General features: G+C 41.0%; 1 protein-coding gene across 4 annotated transcripts in view; it reads right to left on the bottom strand.

Moving 5' to 3' along the window:
- Positions 1-284: 284 nt before the first annotated feature.
- The window catches only part of stard13a (StAR related lipid transfer domain containing 13a), a 64,801-nt gene continuing 45,007 nt past the window's right edge, over positions 285-20,078 (bottom strand). For all 4 annotated transcript variants that reach the window (XM_088088445.1, XM_042498873.2, XM_042498874.2 and 1 more), the window contains 13 exons: positions 15,270-15,341; positions 13,463-13,544; positions 11,932-11,995; positions 9,967-11,270; positions 8,939-9,109; positions 7,367-7,526; positions 6,728-6,926; positions 6,364-6,577; positions 5,638-5,752; positions 4,718-4,969; positions 4,202-4,419; positions 3,162-3,338; positions 285-3,076 (listed from right to left, as the gene is read on the bottom strand). In XM_088088445.1, coding sequence (XP_087944571.1) covers positions 2,959-3,076; positions 3,162-3,338; positions 4,202-4,419; positions 4,718-4,969; positions 5,638-5,752; positions 6,364-6,577; positions 6,728-6,926; positions 7,367-7,526; positions 8,939-9,109; positions 9,967-11,270; positions 11,932-11,995; positions 13,463-13,544; positions 15,270-15,341 — 3,146 coding nt within the window. In that variant the 3' untranslated portion in view covers positions 285-2,958. The remainder of the gene's footprint in view (positions 3,077-3,161; positions 3,339-4,201; positions 4,420-4,717; positions 4,970-5,637; positions 5,753-6,363; positions 6,578-6,727; positions 6,927-7,366; positions 7,527-8,938; positions 9,110-9,966; positions 11,271-11,931; positions 11,996-13,462; positions 13,545-15,269; positions 15,342-20,078) is intronic.

Below are 20,078 nucleotides of genomic sequence, written 5' to 3'. Positions count from 1 at the left end.
TCCGAGCTATGGCGGTTTAGTTTTCTGCATCCATCCGTTGAAAGGACATAGCTGGAAAACAGTGAAAATCTTCATGGAGAGATCCCACTGATGACTCTTCACACACTCAAGTTAACATTTTGCATGACACACTTTCCAGATTCATTCATGACCTTCAGATTTCAGCAGGGTAACAGCACCACTCAATGGAGACACGAGCACATAACAAGGAGAATACAATGAGTGATATATATGTATTTACTGTTTTAGTCAGAGGCTGGAGAACATTACCACAGAAGACAATGTTTTTGTTGAATTCTTAGATTTTTTTATTCTCTCATTTAGAAACAATGGATCTGTTTTCTGTCACTGAATAAACCAAGCATAAATCACTCAGGTCTCAGCTACTCAGCTAGGTTTGGAGCCTCTCCCCACACAGCCAAGGGCTCACGTCAAAGTCACTCACTCACTCACTCACTCACACTCTTTTTTTCCTCTCATACACACATATTTACACAAACACACACACACCAGCACACAGCATCCACGCAGGATTGTGGTGGCATTGTAGAGATACTGTATCATAGCAACACCATAGCAACGCCTACAGCCGAAACACAAAAAACACAGCCAAGGCAGAGCAAGCTTTAGTCTGCTATTGCTTTCGTAGGATGGTGTGTGTAAAGTTCACATTTCAGCTTATCAATATGATAGGAAGACCCTGAAAAGCTATGATGTTCTATCTGCTGGCACAGAAAGCGTCTCATATATATATATATATATATATATATATATATATATATATATATATATATATATATATATATATATATATATATATACATATATACATATATATATATTTATAATACAGGCTGTATCTAAAATGCAGATACACGGGCACATCCATGCACACACACGCACACACACAATTTCAAACATGCTTCCCAGAAGCAGTGAAATGGTCACATGTCTTAGACATTGTATAACATGACAGCAAAAAATAAGTGAAACAACATATGTCGATAAAATGACAATAATAACCTTAAAATAACATTTAGATAACATAACACTGAAAATAGTGACAGAACTAAATCAACAGTGATATCCAACACAATGTAAAAAGCACATTTATGGACCCGATGGGTGTTTCCCCTTTGTGTGATCCTGATCCCTTATGTGCTTCTTTTTCCTGAACTCGTGTACCTTTCACAATGTAATGCTGACATGTCTCCATATTGTACTGTTCCTGGTCATTCATATTGATGGGAATTGTTTTTATCAGAGCGATAGGATTTATGCATCTTTTCCCATAGAAGGCTCGATCATGGTTACAGTAAACGCATTTTATAAATGTTGATTAAAAGTTCATTAAAAATTATGGCTATTACAGTAATAAGATGTCAATATCAGATATCATCAGAGTTGTTCTTTTAAAGGAGCAGTGTGTGGGATTTAGTAGGATTTAGTGGTGCTGATTGTTGATTGCAACCAGCTGAAACTCCTCCTGTGTGCCTGATAAGGATTCCTTCAGTGTTCATTATTCAGGTTTTTACCATGAGCCGAATTATCCACAGAGGTCTCTTCCTCTCCAAAACATACAAACCAGGTTATCAAAAGCAGTAAAAACACTAAATAACGCAGCTTCACATTAAAAGTCAGCATTTTTCAAAGGCAGTTTGGCTTGTTGATGATGGGCCACTTGCCCAGCTGCTGCTACTGCTACTGTGTGCTCATCTTTTTTTTTTTTTTTGATAACTTGAGATCCAGATGTTCAGGAGGACTTTACCAAGAGCCAAATTATCCACAGAGGTCTCTTCCTGTCCAGAGAAAAAAAAGTTGACCTGGTGATTTAAACCGATGAAAACACTGTATAAAGCAGTTTCACATTAAAAATCAGTGTTTTCCCAACACTGTTTGGCTCGTTGCCGGGGGGGTCACTAACTAAGATGGCCCAAGCGAGAATGGAAATGGCCCCGTCTGTAGCCAGTGTTTGGTTTGTCTGTTCTGGGCTACTGTAGAAACATGGCAGATTTTGTGGATGAGGAACCGCCCCCTATGTAGAGATAAATGGCTCATTCTCAAGTAACGGGGAAAAAAATGCGACAATTCATATAGGTGATTATACAATAAAGAAAAAATACTTGTTATATTCAATTTCTGCCAATTTATCCCCCTTAATCCTACACACTGGATGTTTAATTGTCTAATAGATGTGATAAAAGCAAATCAGGGGTGAATGTGTTCTGCTTTCTCAGGTCTGTTCAATAAATCATTTGTGAAGACAACTTGTTATGAGCATTTTCAATCAAATTAGTTGTATATATTCACTAGCAGCCCATGTGACATTTTAAAAAGATTATAGATTTCTTAAAGTAATCATTACAAACATGGATATTCTATTTTAAGTGTGAATAACCTTCATGGCATTTTTACATACTATAAAATCAGTTATAGTAATATCAGATTAAGTTGATAGAGAGTGCAACCATCTAATGATCACGCCCTCTGGTGCTGGCTGTTTTATTAGGTCATTATTTTTTTTACAAGATATTGGATTGGTAGATGAGGATTTGGAAGAATGATCCAGAGCAATCAACCACATTCTCTCCATAATGCAAATGGTTATGAGCCAATTATATGAAGCAATAATGAACATTCAAAGAAAAAAAATCGCTATTTTATACTTTGAAATGGAAACCAACATTGATCCGTGGGGCAAAAAATGGGACAGAAAATCACAACTTATGAGATAAATAAGTAGTGATATGATGTTCTGCAGAATCTCTGGATAAAAAGACCAAAAATACCCATTTTCTGTGGGAATGACTGTCACTCGGGACAGTAAAGCTCAGTGTGGCTCAGCAGCGTGAAAAGACACTAAAGTCCACCGCCTGGATGACTCCCCTCCTGGATTACTGGTTCTCAGGCTCAGCTGCTCTGACAGTGCGACCCAAGATAAAGATTGATTTCTGGGGTTCAGATCTTGGCCTCAGTGCTCGTCTGATCTGGCAGCTGAAAAGAAGAGCGGATCCTCTGGGCCTCACTTACACACAGGTGACCAAATGCTTTGTTGTACCATTCTGGAGATCTTCCCCTGTGAAGACAGTAGCATAAAAACACACATTAATAAATGCAATGTTTATTAAAACCTTTACTATCAGAGCGCTTGAGGTCCACACCTGAGGTCCACTCTGGAGATGTGTGTGAGCCTGGTCCTCCCGGTCCCACAGGGCTCGAGGAGGTACTGTGACTCCAGCACCACCCCCCTCACTGCCCCCATGCGTGGGCTGTCATCATGTTCGACGGACACACACACCAGCGCACAGGAGCCTTTACACAGGTCTGTGCGCCATGATCTGAGGGGGCAAAGTGTCAACAAAGAGAAGAGCAGAGAGGTTAGTCAGGCATTTCATGTGGGAACTTGAGGTAACTTTTTGTTATCAGGGCTGCAAATAATAATAATTTTCATTGCTAACTAATCTGCAGATTATTTTCTTGATGAGTTGACAAATTGTTGGCCAGAAAAGAAAAAAAAAATCAGGAAAAAATTTTAAATGACCATCACATGTCATGAACGTTTTGTCTTACAAACAAAAATATTTAGTTTATCATAATGCAAGCTGAAGTCAAGCTGCAAATACCTACATTTGAGCACAGGTGTAGATTCTATGTTTATATTAAGATCGTGTGCATTTGTACCCTGAAATAAAAACATTAAAGTGGCAGATGACTTATATTTTGAAAAATTAAAGACATTTAGACCATGAATTAATACAGAAAAGGAACAAATTGGTGCATAAAATTCACCAGAATGCAGGACACTGTGTTTGATGCTCCAAATTTTCTGGTGGAGGACCCCCAAACCCCCCCCCTTCATTTGAATACCCCCAATGTTGAGATGAAACCTACACTCATCCATTTGAGAACATGAAACCATCAGGTTTTTTTGTTTTTTTTAAATGAAAAAGTGACTTAGTAATATTTGCCAATTCATTTTCCTTCAATGGACAAATTGTGTAGTTCTACTTTTATACAGTATGATATTCTAGCTATGCTAAACATATTTTAGGGGATATTTGAGTTGGCTGTTTTGACCAGTAATTGTCTTAAAATACATGTTGTGAGATGTCCATTCTTTTTACATATCTGTTAATACATATAGATAACAAACTCCAAATCACACAAAGCATGCGCATATTGAAAATTCATTAATCCTGACCTTAGTACCACATAGTCACAGCTGGGCTGAGGTGCCATGCTGTGGCAGGAGTACTGGTACACGTCCGTCTGTTTGTCCAGCGTCTCCAGAACTTTCTCCTGCTGCAGTTCACTCTGCCACAGACGGCGCTCTCTCAAGAGCCGCTGCAGCACCTCGCTGGGTGCTGCCGACACCTCAACACTCACTCGCCACCGCCTCAGAGGGTTACCATCTCCCACCTGACACACAAACACATCATGAATATTAGATTTATTGGGATGGTGAGAAAAAGAGATCATTGAATGTGCATGGACAGAGATGTGTATAAAAAAAACAGAATATTCCCTTAATTTCCTTCTTTTTTTTTTGCTCACTAAACCTGTAGTTCAACAGGTTTCCATTCGAGTTGTGCTTCCTATGGAGAAGCCAACTGAAAATGATTGTGTAATGCAAAGTATGCATTTCTTTCTTTTTTTCTTTCATTCTCCAGACATTTTCAAAATCCCATAATATTGGAGATATTCAGTGACCACAAACCTTTTTAAATGCCAGTTCTGTATGATCAGTAGTTGAGCGAGACACCCAGCCTTTGCTCTTATCTTTGGCCTCCTCCAGCAGATTCTGGACCAGCCTTTCTATGTGTGCATGATAGGATCCCTCCTCATCCTCCTCCTCCTCGTCCACATCCACTTCCTCCTCGTGAGTCTTACAAAGCTCGTCCAGCGGGGGCACCATCAGCTCAGCCTCCATGTAGGAGTTGCGAGACTGGGTCACCATCTCCTCTGGGATCTAGGGAGAAGCCGGAGAACATGCGTCACATCACATCGCACCACATCAGCTCAGGCCTTAAATACTACCAAGTCTTACTCAGGAAAAACCTTGATAAATGAAGAATAAGTGCAATTTGACTGGGTCGTCCATTTGCCACGGGTGCATTAGCAAATGCACTGAGATGATTTTAATATCAAATGGCCACTGCCATAACAATATTATTATCCTACAATACTCCAACACTGGTTACTTTCATATTTTGGAATGTGGGTGAATAAGGTGCAACCAGTCTTACTCCAATGAAAGCTTTTAAAACCACATTAAATTTAAAACTGCACTGTTATCAAGTCACTGTCAAGTCAAGTTTTTCACTGACAGCAGTAGTGCTCTGCAAACACTGGGAACCTCAAGGTAATGATGATACATAGTTTTAGAAACAAGTTTATTAAACATGATTATACTGAGGCCTTGGATAACAACAACTCAGCTGGGGAAACATCACTTCCCTTCACATAGTTATTTTTGTCTGTTAATGCCACATATTAAGATGTGGTCATGCATTATTTCTTCTTCGGCCATTAATTCATTTTTGCTTTTAAGAAGACAGTCATAAAAGAAGCAGTTAACCCGTCATGTATAAATCATATACAAGCAATCAAATACTGCTGTAAATCAGAAATCCTGACCTGAAAGAGACGCTGGCACTCAGTGATCATGTGTGCCAGGCCCTGGGTGGCTGCCAGGTTCTCACTCAGGTCTTTCTGATCGGGGCGGCCCGTGGTGTACTTCTTTTGGATTGACCTTAAAGAGCAGAAATGAAACATAACATAAAGCATATGAGGATTTACACAGATGAGCAAAAAAATGAACTTGTGAAGGTAAAAGAATTTCTATCATAAGGAGTTCACATACATATATAGCCTTTATGCAAGCTGCAGGACGTGCAGCAACAAGCATTACATTAAAATAACATCGGAGAACTTTGATTTTTTTTCACGGTGGCAAATAACACATCATGATAATAATGATGACACTGGATTCCTGATTTCAGGAAAGAGACATTGCTGTTTTTCAATAGTACTTTTTTGGTGATTTGAGCACCACAATCCGAGTGCCACCTAGTTCAATTATATTTGAGAGAAGGTAGACAACTCTATGATCAATATCTCAAAAACTTGGCAACTCAGACCAAAACAATCTCTACAGATAAAATAACACAACAGGTAAGACAAAATATATAAGTTTTTGATTTCAAGGTGAATTGTCCCTTTAATAATCATTTGCATTATAACTGATATATAAATATGAAATAAAAGGATGAAAAAGAGGAGGAAGTTAAACATTAATAACGTGGCGTTCAATGAAATCTACACTGAATCTAAAATCATATCATCTGTGTATATAATCTTCACCTTGGTGACAGTGTTTCGTTCTTCAGTATGCTTAAGTGGAAGAGCGAAGGTCCCAGACAAACAGCCAGGTTCATAGGCGTCATCTGGTTCTCTTCCACCAAGGAAGTGACATCACGCAGGAAGCAGAGCAAAGTCTGCAGGACCTCCCTGTTTTCATCCGGCATCAGCAAAATGGCCGCTCTGACGGCCTGTAACCTCTGCTCCTTTGGGACATCTAAAGAAGAAACAAGGAAGTACAAAGGACTGGTGATGAAAGAAAAAGTCCCAGCTTCACAATTACAACCATTTACAGTCAGATCCTCTGAGGCAGATGACTTCAGCTGCGAATAAATGTTACAGCATCCACAGCCTCGAGGCAACTTACACTGGTAAATATGCAGGAAGGTTTCCCCCAGCTTGCTTGTTAGAAGAGGCTCAGGCAGATCTCTGAAGAACTGTTTGACCATGTCGGCCACGTCGTACGCTGACTGGTCCTCGTAGCTCACGTAGTCTGGGGACAGCTCGCACTGCTGCCTCAGAGCCTGAATACGAGATTTGACACCAGATTTGCGGAACAATCCCACCTGAGGCAGAAAGCAAGAAGAATTGCTCAAATGAGGAAGATGGAAAACAAATATTTGCTTTTTGTCAGCTGCCTCATAGCTGAAATGATGATAAATGCAGCAGGGTTCCTGCAACTTGAGGAAAGTTAGTTTTAAGACTTTTTAAGACTCTTTTAATGCCACTCAAAGTAAAATTTAAAACCAATTTTTCAACCAAAACGAAAAAAAACAAACCATGATCTTACATCAATAATTCAAATTTAGGAACAATTTTCCCAAATATTTACTTAAACATTAAACTTCTTTTTTGATCAAGTTAAAACGTTAGATGATCTTAAAACTTTCTTGAGTCAAACATGGAAAACAATGAACATATATTATTAAAATATCCATTTGGTTTGCCAGCTGATTACAGTCAGATGAAACACACAGACTCTTGTAAATGTTGTTTCGTGTCTAACCTGGTCCAGACAGTGAGTTCGGAGGTGGCTGAGGGCCTGCTGTAAACACAGAGGGAGCGGAAAACCACAGCGCTGGACATGGATGATGAGGGGAACACCAAACACACTCTTCTCTTTGTAGTCTGGCACCTTCATGCGCTTCATAAACTTGGGCACAGACCTGGAAGCGATAGAAAACAATTAGGGAAGTGTGTGGGAGAAACAGCGACCTATGCTTTCATTATCTGTCTCTTCATGCACATGCTGGTCAACACAATTTCCCTCTCGGGCGTCATAAAAATAAACAGGAGGGATCGTTAACAGCACAAGGATGTGCTTGTGTTTGCAGGTCATGGTGACTGTGGGCTTGTTGTGTACAGCTGAGAATCTAAGGGGAGCCCCTAAAATCTTGGTATTTCACCCAGGGGCTGTGCCTTACATCCTGCGTCACACAGTTTGAGTGCTGTGTTCCTGATGACCATTATCGTCAGCTCGCATTGTCACTTTTTGGATAAGACAGCAAAACCATACGATAAAAATGTGTGTATTAACCAGATCCTTGCAAAATTACACCTGCAGCAGAACCCCGTAACTGTAACTTTAGACATAGATGATTTTTTTCTTTTTTTATTGTGATCATTAACTAACATAGATACACGAGATTTTTGCTCCTTGTACTGCTAACAGGGCTGCAGCTGTAAAAAATGTTAGACTCCCCTTAAGATTTTCAAATAACTTTTACTAGACAATTCTTGATTTGACTATCATAACATTACACTGGAAAATATTCACCACTAAATAGTGCTAAAATATACTGAATATATACTATATATTCAGATATAAATGCAGTATCTTGCATCAACAGATGCCCAAACAGGCTTGAAAGGGCAGACTATCAATTTACTTGTACATAATGTAGGTGAGAGACAAAAAATACAAAAAAAAACCCCTTGGAATAATATATTCAGTATGCCTTGGGACATTACATGCTGCAAATAAACTGCCATCATAAAAACCCATCCATTCTCTTAATGCCAAAGGTTTCTAATTTGTGATTTTAAAGAATTTATGAGGCTGTGATTATCCTAAAGATCATTATAGGTCATTTTATACAATGAGGTCAAGATTGCATATGACAAATTTTTCAGGGAAGAATTGTTAATGTGGATGACATGAAGGTCACAGAAAGACATGTATAAAGTATGATATAAATGGGGCTATAGGGTTAATCCTGTACAAACTCATTATAACAGTCTGTATCAGTACAGTGGATGAAGCAGATAATAAGGGTTTGTGTGAAGGTCTTGGCTCATACTGTATGATCCTGCTGTTTCAGGTGTTATCTAGATAATTTAGAGGAAGCAGTAATAATAACAGAGGCCACTGCAAAAACTGTCAGACACATACGCAGACGCAAAAGTGACACAGGTCCAGACCAGAAGTTGAAAAAAGTTTCAGTGTCTAAATGTCCTGACATCACATCTGGCACATTCCCTGGATTATGAATGAATGCATAAAATATGAGCTAATAGCCACATCGTAAAGAGGAGCAGAGAAACATATGGATGTGTAATTGGCACAGTGTATACCCACCATGTCCAGCCATGTTTATTAGACATCGAGTATTTCTCCATGATGGCGGTGAGGAGGAGCAGAGAGAACTTCTGCAGCAGGCTGAGCTGGCCCGCTGATTGGCTGCTGATCTGCAGTGAAGACGCTGGCTGGTTGAGATGATCAGAGGTTCTGAAGCTGGGCCATCGCAGACTGGGACAGGGAGAAAATACCAGTAAAGGATGAGAGACACAGAGGGATTCAGTCAAGAATCAACATTAATGGGTAAATTTAATATTATTCTCATAGTTCAATTCAAAAGACATTTTGAGAGTGATTACAAACCAGACTTGTGTATTTGTTAATAAATATGTACATCTAACTCATGCCAAGTGTTTGTTTAAGTGTCCCTCAGATGTTCACTCATCTCCATTAAGACACTCTAAGGACTTATATCTTCCGTATTGTCAGACTTCCCTTAATCAATATTCATTGAGATACAGAGGAGCATCTCTTTGGAACAGCCTACTTCCATCACTACAATCATCATCTATTATCATTTATTTAGATTTATAGAATTTATTACCTGCCTGTTTGTACTATTGTATCATGTATATTGTACATTTGTGTGCTTTTAATGTGATGTTGTTTTATGTGTTTTATTTATCTTTGTTGTGTCTGAGCAAAGCCAAAGACACATTTCCACTTAGGTGGACAATAAAGTCTCTCTCTCTCTCTACTTTTTTGTCATTTGCAAAAACATCTGAAAAGGTCTCTTAATTACAAAAGATTTGTAGCATGCCATTGATGAATTTGTAATCCTTTTCACTTTGTAAATACAAACTTTTTTTGTCATTTGTACATTTTTATCAAGTTTGTATTACTGCTTAGTCTCAACATTGTAATCAAATATGACAGCCATTTTTGGCTTCTTATCTCTCCTGACCAGTTTTTAAACTTTTTAAATATCTTTTTTCTGTCTTTTCTATACATGTGTATGTGCAAATAAACAAATAAAATAAACAAATAAACTGTTTTGGCCATATTTCCTTTGTGTAATAATAACATACCGTGGTCTTGTCAGCGAGGCCCCAACTCCAGAGTCCCGCCTCTCCCGACTAGTTCCGGTCGAATCTGTGTCGTTCAAGGAGACCCCATCTCTCTCGCCTTCACTGGGAGTGGTCCTGCCCTCCCCTTCCTCCTCCCCTGCCTCACCCTCAGGCAGCACACTGCGGCTCCAGTGGTCCACTATTTGCTGCAAGCCGCTCACATGCTGGATGATGTCATCTAGGTGCGGGAACAGATTGTCCTCTTTCTCCAAGTCCAGCAGGTCTCCTGTGCTGGCATACAGGTGGGAGCCCGGGACGTTGTCGTAAACACTCACCCTGCTGCCCCGTGGAGCCCCAGGACAGGGGGGCTTGGACAGAGGTTTACCAGACCAGGGCTCACCCAGGCCATTGTTGGATGGAGAACTTTGAGTCTTTGGGCCGTTGTTCCCGTCACCAGGAGAAGGTGCCAGGCTCTCTATGGATAAAGCTTTTGGAAAGGTGCCTGGTTTGTGGTCTTTGGGGACGTGAATGAGTAGGTTTTCATATGAGCGAAACTGGTTTCTGCCAAACTGGCTCTGTCCTTCAGTCCTCTTACCTTGAGAAAGCAGCTCCATATCCTCCAGATACATGCTGCTTCTCTTGCTGGCAGTGCGGTGTTTTGTACTCACAGGCTCCTTCACACTGGGCGCCACTGTCTCGCTGCTTGGGCTCACCGTGGGTTGGTCTTTACAGTCATTGGTAGGGGAGACAGAGGAAGTGTTACCATCAGTTTGGTGGTTGTGTTGAGAGCTTTGTTCTAGTTGGCTGATGGGAGTACACTGGAGCACCTGCAGTGCATGAGGCTCCTCGCCCTGCAACACCGGCCCACTGATGACCAGCGGTGGCCTGCGATTTGAGCTTTTTCGTCTCGTCGACGGCCCCCAAGTGCGCATTATTTCCATGCGACGCAAAAACTCTTTGGCTTTACTCCGCCCCCCTTGCCCGTGTCGGCTGCTCTTGATTGGCAGGGAGTTGTAGTGAGGAAGATCTCTGGGTGGTTGGTAGGACGCAGAGAGAGATGCCATAGATATGGAGTCGGGCATGGCAGAGGCGGAGTCCTCGCTGTGCAGTGAGGAGATTTCTGTGATCTCCTGCTCGCTCAGGTCCGTCAGCACACTCTCACTGCTCACTGTGCTGTGCAGCAGACCCTCCCCCTGACCTGTCGGGCTGCTTTCATTGGTGCTGTCCAACAGGAAGTCCTGCAGGCGAGACCAGCGTCGGCTGCTCCATTCAAACGTCCACCTCTTACTGATAGCCAACGGGTCATCTTCATCAGAGTCTTCACTCTATGGAGTGATAAAGGAAGAAAAGACAGTGTAAAAAAAATGCAACACAAAGCCATAAAATAGTTACTTTGGGGCACAATTCTCACCAGCCTTCAATCAAAGGGCCCAAATGGAGTTAAAGGGGTAATTTACACCAAAATCAAATTACACATTTTCCTATAGTGCTATTTCTTAATGTAGATTGTTTAAGTGTCAGTTACTAAGTGTGAAAAACTCCACAAAAACTCCACAAACTCCAGAAATCATGACCCAGTTACTCAAGATAATCCACAGACCTTGACTTCATGTAGGAACTACTTATTTTTACCAAATGGTGTACTAACTTCACAATACGCTGAAGAGCAGAACAACCCAAGTGTCATCTAGTTCCATTATATTAGAGAGCAGGTAGACATCTCTATGGCCAATAACTCCTACACTCTGCAACTCATACCAAAACAATCTAGATTGGTGAACAGCACTACAGCTAAGAGGACAAATATGTATTTTTGATTTTGGGGTGAATTGTCCCTTTAATTGTGAACAGTAGTAACAAAAGTAATTAAAGAAAAACCTCAAACTGTAAAATCCTCCACAAAGATACTGTAGAAACATCTTCATGACAGCTGGCAAAGCATCAGCAAAACAATAACAGACTTTGTCAAGAAAAAAAATGTCTTACTTTCTTCTTGGGGTGGCTGACATCCAGTTTCATGGAGGCACACTTGTTCAGAGTATTTAGACGTCTGCAACACAAACACAGAGTCAGTGAAACGTGCTGGGACCGGATGGTTGGATGTGCTCTGTCTGTCTGTGTGTGTTTGTTTCCCTCTTTACAGTAACACTATCTCTCACCCCTCACTGTCTCTTTCCTTCTGATGTCTTCTGACTCTATCCCTCTCATTACACTCCCCTCTGTCACTTTCTCACACACTGCCTTTTCTCCTGCCTCTCCTTCTCTGGCACCTCTCCTCTGGGACTGATCCCCACCCTCCACAAGCGCATCTCCCTCCAAACTCAGCCGGCTCCTCCCTTCCACTTCCCTCCCTCCTCCCTTCATCTGTCCGTATCCCCGCCCCCTCCCACTTCTATGATCTGGAGCGTGGCTGGGGGGCAACGTCTTCACCAAAAAGTCTCTGTGCAGTCTGCACCCATCCTCCTTCTGCATCCCAGTGGATGTGAACAGTGGCAGGTAAGGAGGGTGATGTCTGTGTCGGTTCCTTTCGAGATGAGATCATTAAAAACATGTTTTTGGGGCTGGTGACCTCTGTCATTCGAAAGATTTTAACCTCTAATAGCACACTGAGAAATCCTCTTTTGTTCACTGTTTACTCTCACTGTCCTCTCAAACAAACTGGCACACAAGGGATTTCTTGTTGCTACATATAAACCAGAAAGAAAAATACCAATAGGGAACAGCAAGCTGTCATATCAACTGTCTTTCTGGCTGAAAGTAAACATTAAAGTTGAAAAATACACAGATGGAGCCGCTGTTGCCTCCACGCCCTGTATTTCTGCAGTAGGATGGTACAAACAATTCCCCCTGGTTGAATATATAAATACAGATTTAGAAGTCTATGCTTCATACATCATGTGGTCATGCAAGCATAGAGCAGAATATGTCAAATCTATTATCTATGGTATAATCCAAAATTAATACAATTCTGGAGAGTATAAGCAATGTAAAGGGTGACAAGAGCGAGCTTGTGTCTTACTGCTTCTAAGACAGTTCTCAGGGGGTCCAGTGCGTAGTCTCTCACAATATCAGTAATGCTAAGATATAAGAGAGGTGGGGGTGAATGGTGAAGGGATATGCTGGTGCAAGCTGGGGAAAACTTCAATGAGAAGAGAGGAATAGGAGATGTGAAGCAAAAAGATCATAGAGGTGTGCACAGGGACTTAAAATACACACAGTCACAGCTACTCAAAGCCATCTGGTAGAAAAAACTGGCATCCCCTCACTCCTTCCCCATTATCCTCAGCCCCCCTTTTGTGCCCCCTGAGGGTCTCTGCTCTTTGAATGGGAGATCAGAGCGTGGCAGAGGGGAGGGGAGGTTACCAGATCAAAGACCGGGGAGTCTGAGTGGGGAGACAGGGATGGGGAGTTCATTAGGGGTCGGGGTCAGACATCTAGTGATTAGCGGTTAGCACCAGGCCGCAGGGACAGGTACAGAACCGGGAGGAGACGAGGGAAGGAATATAAGTGTCCTCACCGACATAGAGGCTCCACCAGATCCCGGTCCAAAAAGTCGTGGTCCCTTTTCACTGAGGAAATGTCAATTGGAAACTGGGAATCTGTAAGAGAGAGTTGGAGAGGAAACAGAAAACAAGCGAGTTTTGTTTAATGACAGTTGTGAACTAAGTATCCTCGTATAGGATCCTTTACTTAAGTAAAAGTACTAACATCACATGGTGAAAATAATCTGTTACAAGTAAAAGTCCTGCATTTAAAATGCTACTTGTAGCAGTAGAAGTAAGTGAGTATAATCAGGAAGATATACTTTAGGTATTAAAAGTAAAAGTGCCTTAGGCAGAAAAAAATATATATATAAAAAAATCAGACCAAAACCTTGAAATTATTAGAAAATAAGAAATACACCCCCAGAATGCCTCAAAATGATTTGATTAAAAAAACATTAAAACACATTAAAAAACATCCCCAAAGCTTTTAAATTTATAAAAAAATAAATAAATAAAACACCCCATGAAAATGTACAAAATAGAAAGACAAGACCAATAAACCTCAAAATGATTTTTTTAAATCGAAAAAAAACTTGAATGTTTATCAAAATAGATGGCAATTAATTTGTGTCATTCGACTGATTAATCAACTAATCTTTGCAGCTGCACTTGTATGAACAGTTTGTAAGTGAATAAAGTGTACAGTTAAATGTAGTGAGGTAAAAAAGTACAATATTTCCCTCTTAAATGTAATGAGGTAAAATTGTAAGGTGGCATGAAAGGAAAATACTCAAGTATAATTACCTAAAATTTTATTTGTACTTAGGTACAGTACTTTAGTAAAAGTACTTTGCTGCATTCCATCCCTGGGTAATGACTGACAGGAGACCGCACAATTCTTTTCCAGTTAACTGTTAATGAAGTCTGTGAAATGTGGCACAACACCTGCCATCTGCATATGAAGTTTACAGAGCATGCACACACAGACACACACACTTTTAAACCCCCAAAATATCTTGAATTCCACACAATGCCAAAATGACTCGAGCCTTTTATTTTGGTGATTCTCTCTGTGTGTGGTGGCAGACTGCAGGCATCATGTGCGCCCGGGAGCAGCCACAGAGTCCCAGAGGCCGGCATTCATAACCCCACATTACTGGAGCTCACAGCAGTTCTCAGAGAAGCGCAGTGTGTGTCTGTGTGTGTGTGTGTGTGTGTGTGTGTGTGTGTGTGTGTGTGTGTGTGTGTGTGTGTGTGTGTGTGTGTGTGTGTTGCTAAAGCTGCTGGATTTTAAGAGCTACTTCTTAGATTACTAGGGCCACTTCCTGTTTGTGCCTCTACTGTATGAGACCCGATGATCATCACATGAATGAGCGCCTGTAGGCTTTCTAGAGAAGTGCAAAGAGGGCAAAATGTAAGCAAGGAGGAAGACTTAATGAAAAGACAGAAAGACAGACAGAACGAAAGAGACATCGAGAAAATGTAGGCTTGAAAAAGGTGGAAGAAAGAAGAGAAAAAGAGAAGCTGTGAGAGTCCCAGCAGTGATAACAAGGCCTTTCCCATGACCCCCTCCCTCTGGACAGGAACTGAAGCCTGGAAATAGAACGCAGAGGCCCAGAAGACGAGGATACAAAGATGGAGGGATGGCAGCAAAAGAGAAAAACAGAGATGATGGGAAAAAAATAAGATACAGAGAGAAAAACAGCAGCAGGATTGAACAAAAGGAGAGATCTGAAGGGACAAGTCTTTGTGTAAAAAAGGCAGCTGGGTAAATGCTACTGTGTGTGTGTGTGTGTGTGTGTGTGTGTTTGTGTGTGTGTGTGTGTGTGTGTGTGTTACCTTCATAGAGCTGGGCATACTGTGGAAATCCCGCTGCTCTGAGCCAATCACAAGCCTCCTTAGCCTCAATCTCTGAAAGCATAAATAAAGGTAGAGGCATGGTTGAGTGCACACATAAACACATTTATCACATTAATTTCGAGGCATTTTTACTGAAAACACATGGTGTCACAACATTTGAGTGGAGGACAATATTGAATTCCACTGGACTGATGTCTCATATGTCTGACTTGATGTACTAGTTAGTTCGTTATTATTGAACCAAAATCAGATAAATTAGGAGTCAAAGAGTGAAATAAAGAGCAGAACATTGTCTGTTATCCCTCCTCCAGTATTTTTAGCAAACGTCAGAGGAACATCTCAGAGAATTCAATTTTCCTCTGGGAATTCACTGGAATGATGAGATTGGAAAATCTGGCAGTGAGCCAGTGAGGGACAAAGGAAACAGTTTACACAGTTTAACATTATAACATCCTGTACTTTCCAGTGATATCCACTCAGATAAACCAGCAGTCAGATTTCAGCCGTTAATGCGTAAATTTAACAGGCCTTACACATGGCACCACACCCCATTAGGTGCTGCCGCCAGCACCACGAGACGTTTTACAGGCGTTTGTTTTACTGCTTTTTTCCGCCAGCATACTGTATGTATTGCTCACACTGCTAAACTGGCAGCTCTGGGCTGTTCATGTAGGTTTTCTTTATGAGCACACACTGATTAAACTGCTCTGCAAAGCTTTGTGCTGACAAAGACATCTGAATGATGTTGGTGCCAGCAATCACATGAGTTTTGTTAAAATGTTTTGTTAAAAAATACTGCAATAAAAAAAAGATATATTTATACAGAGATGTATTTACACCTATATATGCACAAATATGTGTAGATGTTGGGGAACGCAGGGGACATGTCTTAAATCGATGCAAAAAATGCACAAATTGGCGCATAACAAGACTGAATGCAGGAAACATTTCACATCTGTCCCTCCAATGTTGAAACAAAACCTACGCCCTTGCATACACACAAACACACAAAGACACACACATACATTTAAAAAAACTGTGCGAGAGAGAGTGAGAACGAGGGAGAGTTAATCTAAAAAACTCAAAACCAGATCAAACAAATTAAATAATAAGTAACAAATCACGAACAAAATAAGTTCAAAATAATACAAACTTCCACAGTTTTTAAATATTACAATGTGGCACTCCAAACCCCCATTAAAATGTCAAAATAATCATAACACTTTTAATTCCTCCCTCACTATTACCACCCAGCTTCTTTTAAAACAATCTGTTATTATTATTATTAGTATTTTTTTTTTTTTTGTCGTTTACACTCATAGTCATACATAGGAGCAGATTCTGAGGTGGATGTAAGGAACACGTCGCCATTCGTTTTTAGAACATGTACAACTGTCCCCCCAACCAAAACATTATAGCACAGGACAGTTATTTTGACAAAATTAAAGACATTTACACCATAAGTTGATGCAAAAAATGCACAAAATTGTGCTCAAAAAAGTCACCAGAATGCAACAAACTGATGGTTAAACTTTTCTGATGGAGGTTTCATGAGTCCCCCACCCACTGTCAAACAAAACCCAAGACCTTCCAATCATACAGATACACACTCATGCCATATTCAACCAGTTTCCCAAATATAACTGAAACTGCAAAATGTTATCATTAGAATTATTGACCATTATTTTAACCATTTTTTTGTTATATTCTCTATATAAGAAAGTATCATGTCATCATCGTACTGTGTCACTTTGTTTTGCACTTGCTTATATAGTTTTTCCACATTCCTTTCACTGCTGTACCGGTAAAATTGCTACTGTTTGGTTTCTTGCACCAGTGTAAAAAGAAAAAAAAAACAGGCATCATTCTCATTCACTCTCACATGTCTTGTTCAGTGATTCAGAGGTGCTGGCAGTGAACAGGAGAGGCACCACAGAAACACAGGGGACAAAGTTCAGCGGGGCAATAAAACGCCTCTGTCTTCACCATCAGAGATGAGAACGGTCAGAGGAAATGATCCTTTCACCGCAATCCAGCAATTACATCCCTCTCCAAGCATTCTCAGCATAACTCCTCTCTCTCTAAATCACATATCAAGCAACACAAGGCTAGATCATGAAAAATATTCCTTGTAATACTGAAAATAGTCTGAAGACTCGGAGGACCAGAGATAGCCTGCAGGGTGAGAAAACTGAAGACTTACTTGAAGCCCTCATGGTGTGGCTGATGACATGCTTCTATTTCTTTCTCCTTCTCTCACTTTCCTCTCCATCCCATGGCACATCCACTCGCCTGCTCTCCAGCTTTCCATCAAGTGGCATCGATTCTGTACTTTCCTCCTCGCCGCCGTTCCAACCCTTGTGTTTACAACTCTGCCTCCCTCTTCCAGCCTGCCCCATGCAGGTTTTCTCTTCCCTCTAATTTTCTTCTCAACCTCCTCTCTTGCACTTTCTGCTTTGTTAGGACACACATACAATATCTCTCTATTTTTACAGCTCTCTCTGCCGCGTGCTGCACCACAATACGTTCTTCCTCTCACTCTTGAAACACTTGCCGTCTTGTAAATTTCTTTTTAGATTTTTCATAGAAATGTATTTTTCCTTCACTTCTTTTCTTTTGTCTTTATGATAAAACCTTTCTTTTCCCCCTTTGTACTCTTTTTGCACCTTCTTAACCTTGTCTCATCCCCTCAGGACTTTTCTCAAAAAACAAAACAAAAAAAAGCTTCCATCATCTATCCATCAGCCTTTTCTCCTTTCACTGAAACCTCCTCATCCTCTCTTCTTCTCTGCTTCGCCCAGAAGCTGGTTGACGCCACCAACTCCACATCTTCTTTGTCATCACCAGCGCTGCTGATGCTCCATCACGTTCATTTAGGAAATGGCTGATTTCAGCTGGTGTTTGCATCAGCCAGCCCCCGAGGTCACAGACTGACGACTGCTGGACGCTAACTTCACGTGTCAGCTAGAACCTACTGGCAGGCTGGCAAGGAGACTCTGACCTCGGCCCCTCTCTGTTGCTTTACTGTACAAAACTGCAGACCAAAACAATGTGTGGAAGAGCGCACACACATACAATACACACAGCAGAGCCGACATTCAGCACTGTCCAGATGTTGCCCCCAGTGAGTCAGAGAATGCAAAGAGGATGAGACAGGCAGACAGCTGGGATGAGGGGGGGGGGCTGAGATGGACAGACCCTGTGGGAAAACCACAGGGAGGAAGACATACCACACCAGCAGCTTATTTACTGAATGTGACATATGAAAGATTATCGACTCCTTTTAGAGAAGGAGATGCAGATGAGAAGTGGGAGACATTACGAGTGGGTAATGTTGAAGGATGAGTCTTGTTTTCTTATTGTCAAATAATCCTTAACAAAGACCAAAAACAATGCCACAGACCTCCATAGTTGTACATTAAAAAAAACCCATCAATGAGCTAAAGGGTGTGGAATTTGGTATGGACCGATATCCAGCACCTACTGAATTATAAGTGGTGAATTTTAAGCTCACAGCAACTTAATATGATACAGTCTCAGGCTTTTGTTTGAAATCTGGTGTCCTGTTGTTAGTATAGTTAGCACACATTGGCTATAAGGCCTTCTTGGCTTGTTTACTATATTACATCAGTGTTGCTGTCACCCTGAATGTCTTGCTGGACTTTGTTAAAATTCTCAAACTCTACATGGAAAAAAAGGTACAAAAAGTCGAATATTTCTTTTGAACAACCAAATCCGACTCGACTGACATATTTCTGATTGGCACAGTAGTTTCTTTTGAGTCAATCCCATGTACAATGTTGGTTGTCATAAATACTCAGTGGTGCATCACATCTTGAAAATAGTAAACAAATTTAGACAAACACCCAACTTCCTCCATGACCTTTAACTAAAGTTTGCCTTCTTATTTAAGGACTAATACAATCAAGATGAATAACTGCAAATAAATGCTGCTGTAAATCTGCAACATCCTGCCTAAACAATAAAAAAATACCAGCTTCAGTTCTGCATAATAAGTGATACTGACAGATCCAATTGAAATCAAATGAACTTGATTGTGCTGGATTTTCAAGTGTTGCACTCAGAAGCAATCAATAGTTAGGAAGCCATTATAGTCCCTACATACCTATATATATAAAACACAAAAAAGTGAGCCTCATCACCGTGTGCATGTGTAATTGCTAACGGGTCTTTGTGTTGGTGCACAAAGGTGCCAAGTGGCAAAGCTTCTGTCAGCATGGGGAACAAAGCACCGCTGTTCGTCTGTGCAGAATTTAATCAAGAGATTAATTGGTACACAAATATGTTAGCAGAGGGCCACAAAACACACAAATGCACACAGTCAGACAGAGCTAATCCAAGCTGCCTACCGTGCTTTTCCTCCAGTCTATTCCATGTCACTGCGATCCTGCTGTGGAGACTATATGGCAACCGGCTATAAGCCACCAGAACAACAGCAGGGAAGGTGGACAGATGGTATGTGTATGAGGGTGTGTGGGCGTGTGAAAGTGGGCGTCCATGTGTGGGACAAAGGGGCTGTTAAGGTAGTTCCTTACATAACAAGGATGCCAACTATGTTACATAATACGAGCACCCCAATGCCCTCACAGCTTTTTTCTCAGAGAGTGTGCCTTTCTTTCCTCTACCTTTCATTTCCTCCCTTTTATCCAACGCCAGTAACCTTGACTTTCTGACAGCCTTTTCTTACTGTTATGTCTGCCTTGTACGGTCTCCCAAGGACCCTGAAGTGCCTTGCATGACATCATTTCCTGCACTGAATTTCCCAGG

The sequence above is a fragment of the Plectropomus leopardus genome, chromosome 15 (genome assembly GCF_026936395.1).
Source record: "Plectropomus leopardus strain MGB_pleo_1.0 chromosome 15, ASM2693639v1, whole genome shotgun sequence".
Lineage (NCBI taxonomy): Eukaryota > Metazoa > Chordata > Actinopteri > Perciformes > Serranidae > Plectropomus > Plectropomus leopardus.
Note: the sequence above shows the minus strand (reverse complement) of the source record. Positions and strands in the feature narration are given on the sequence as shown.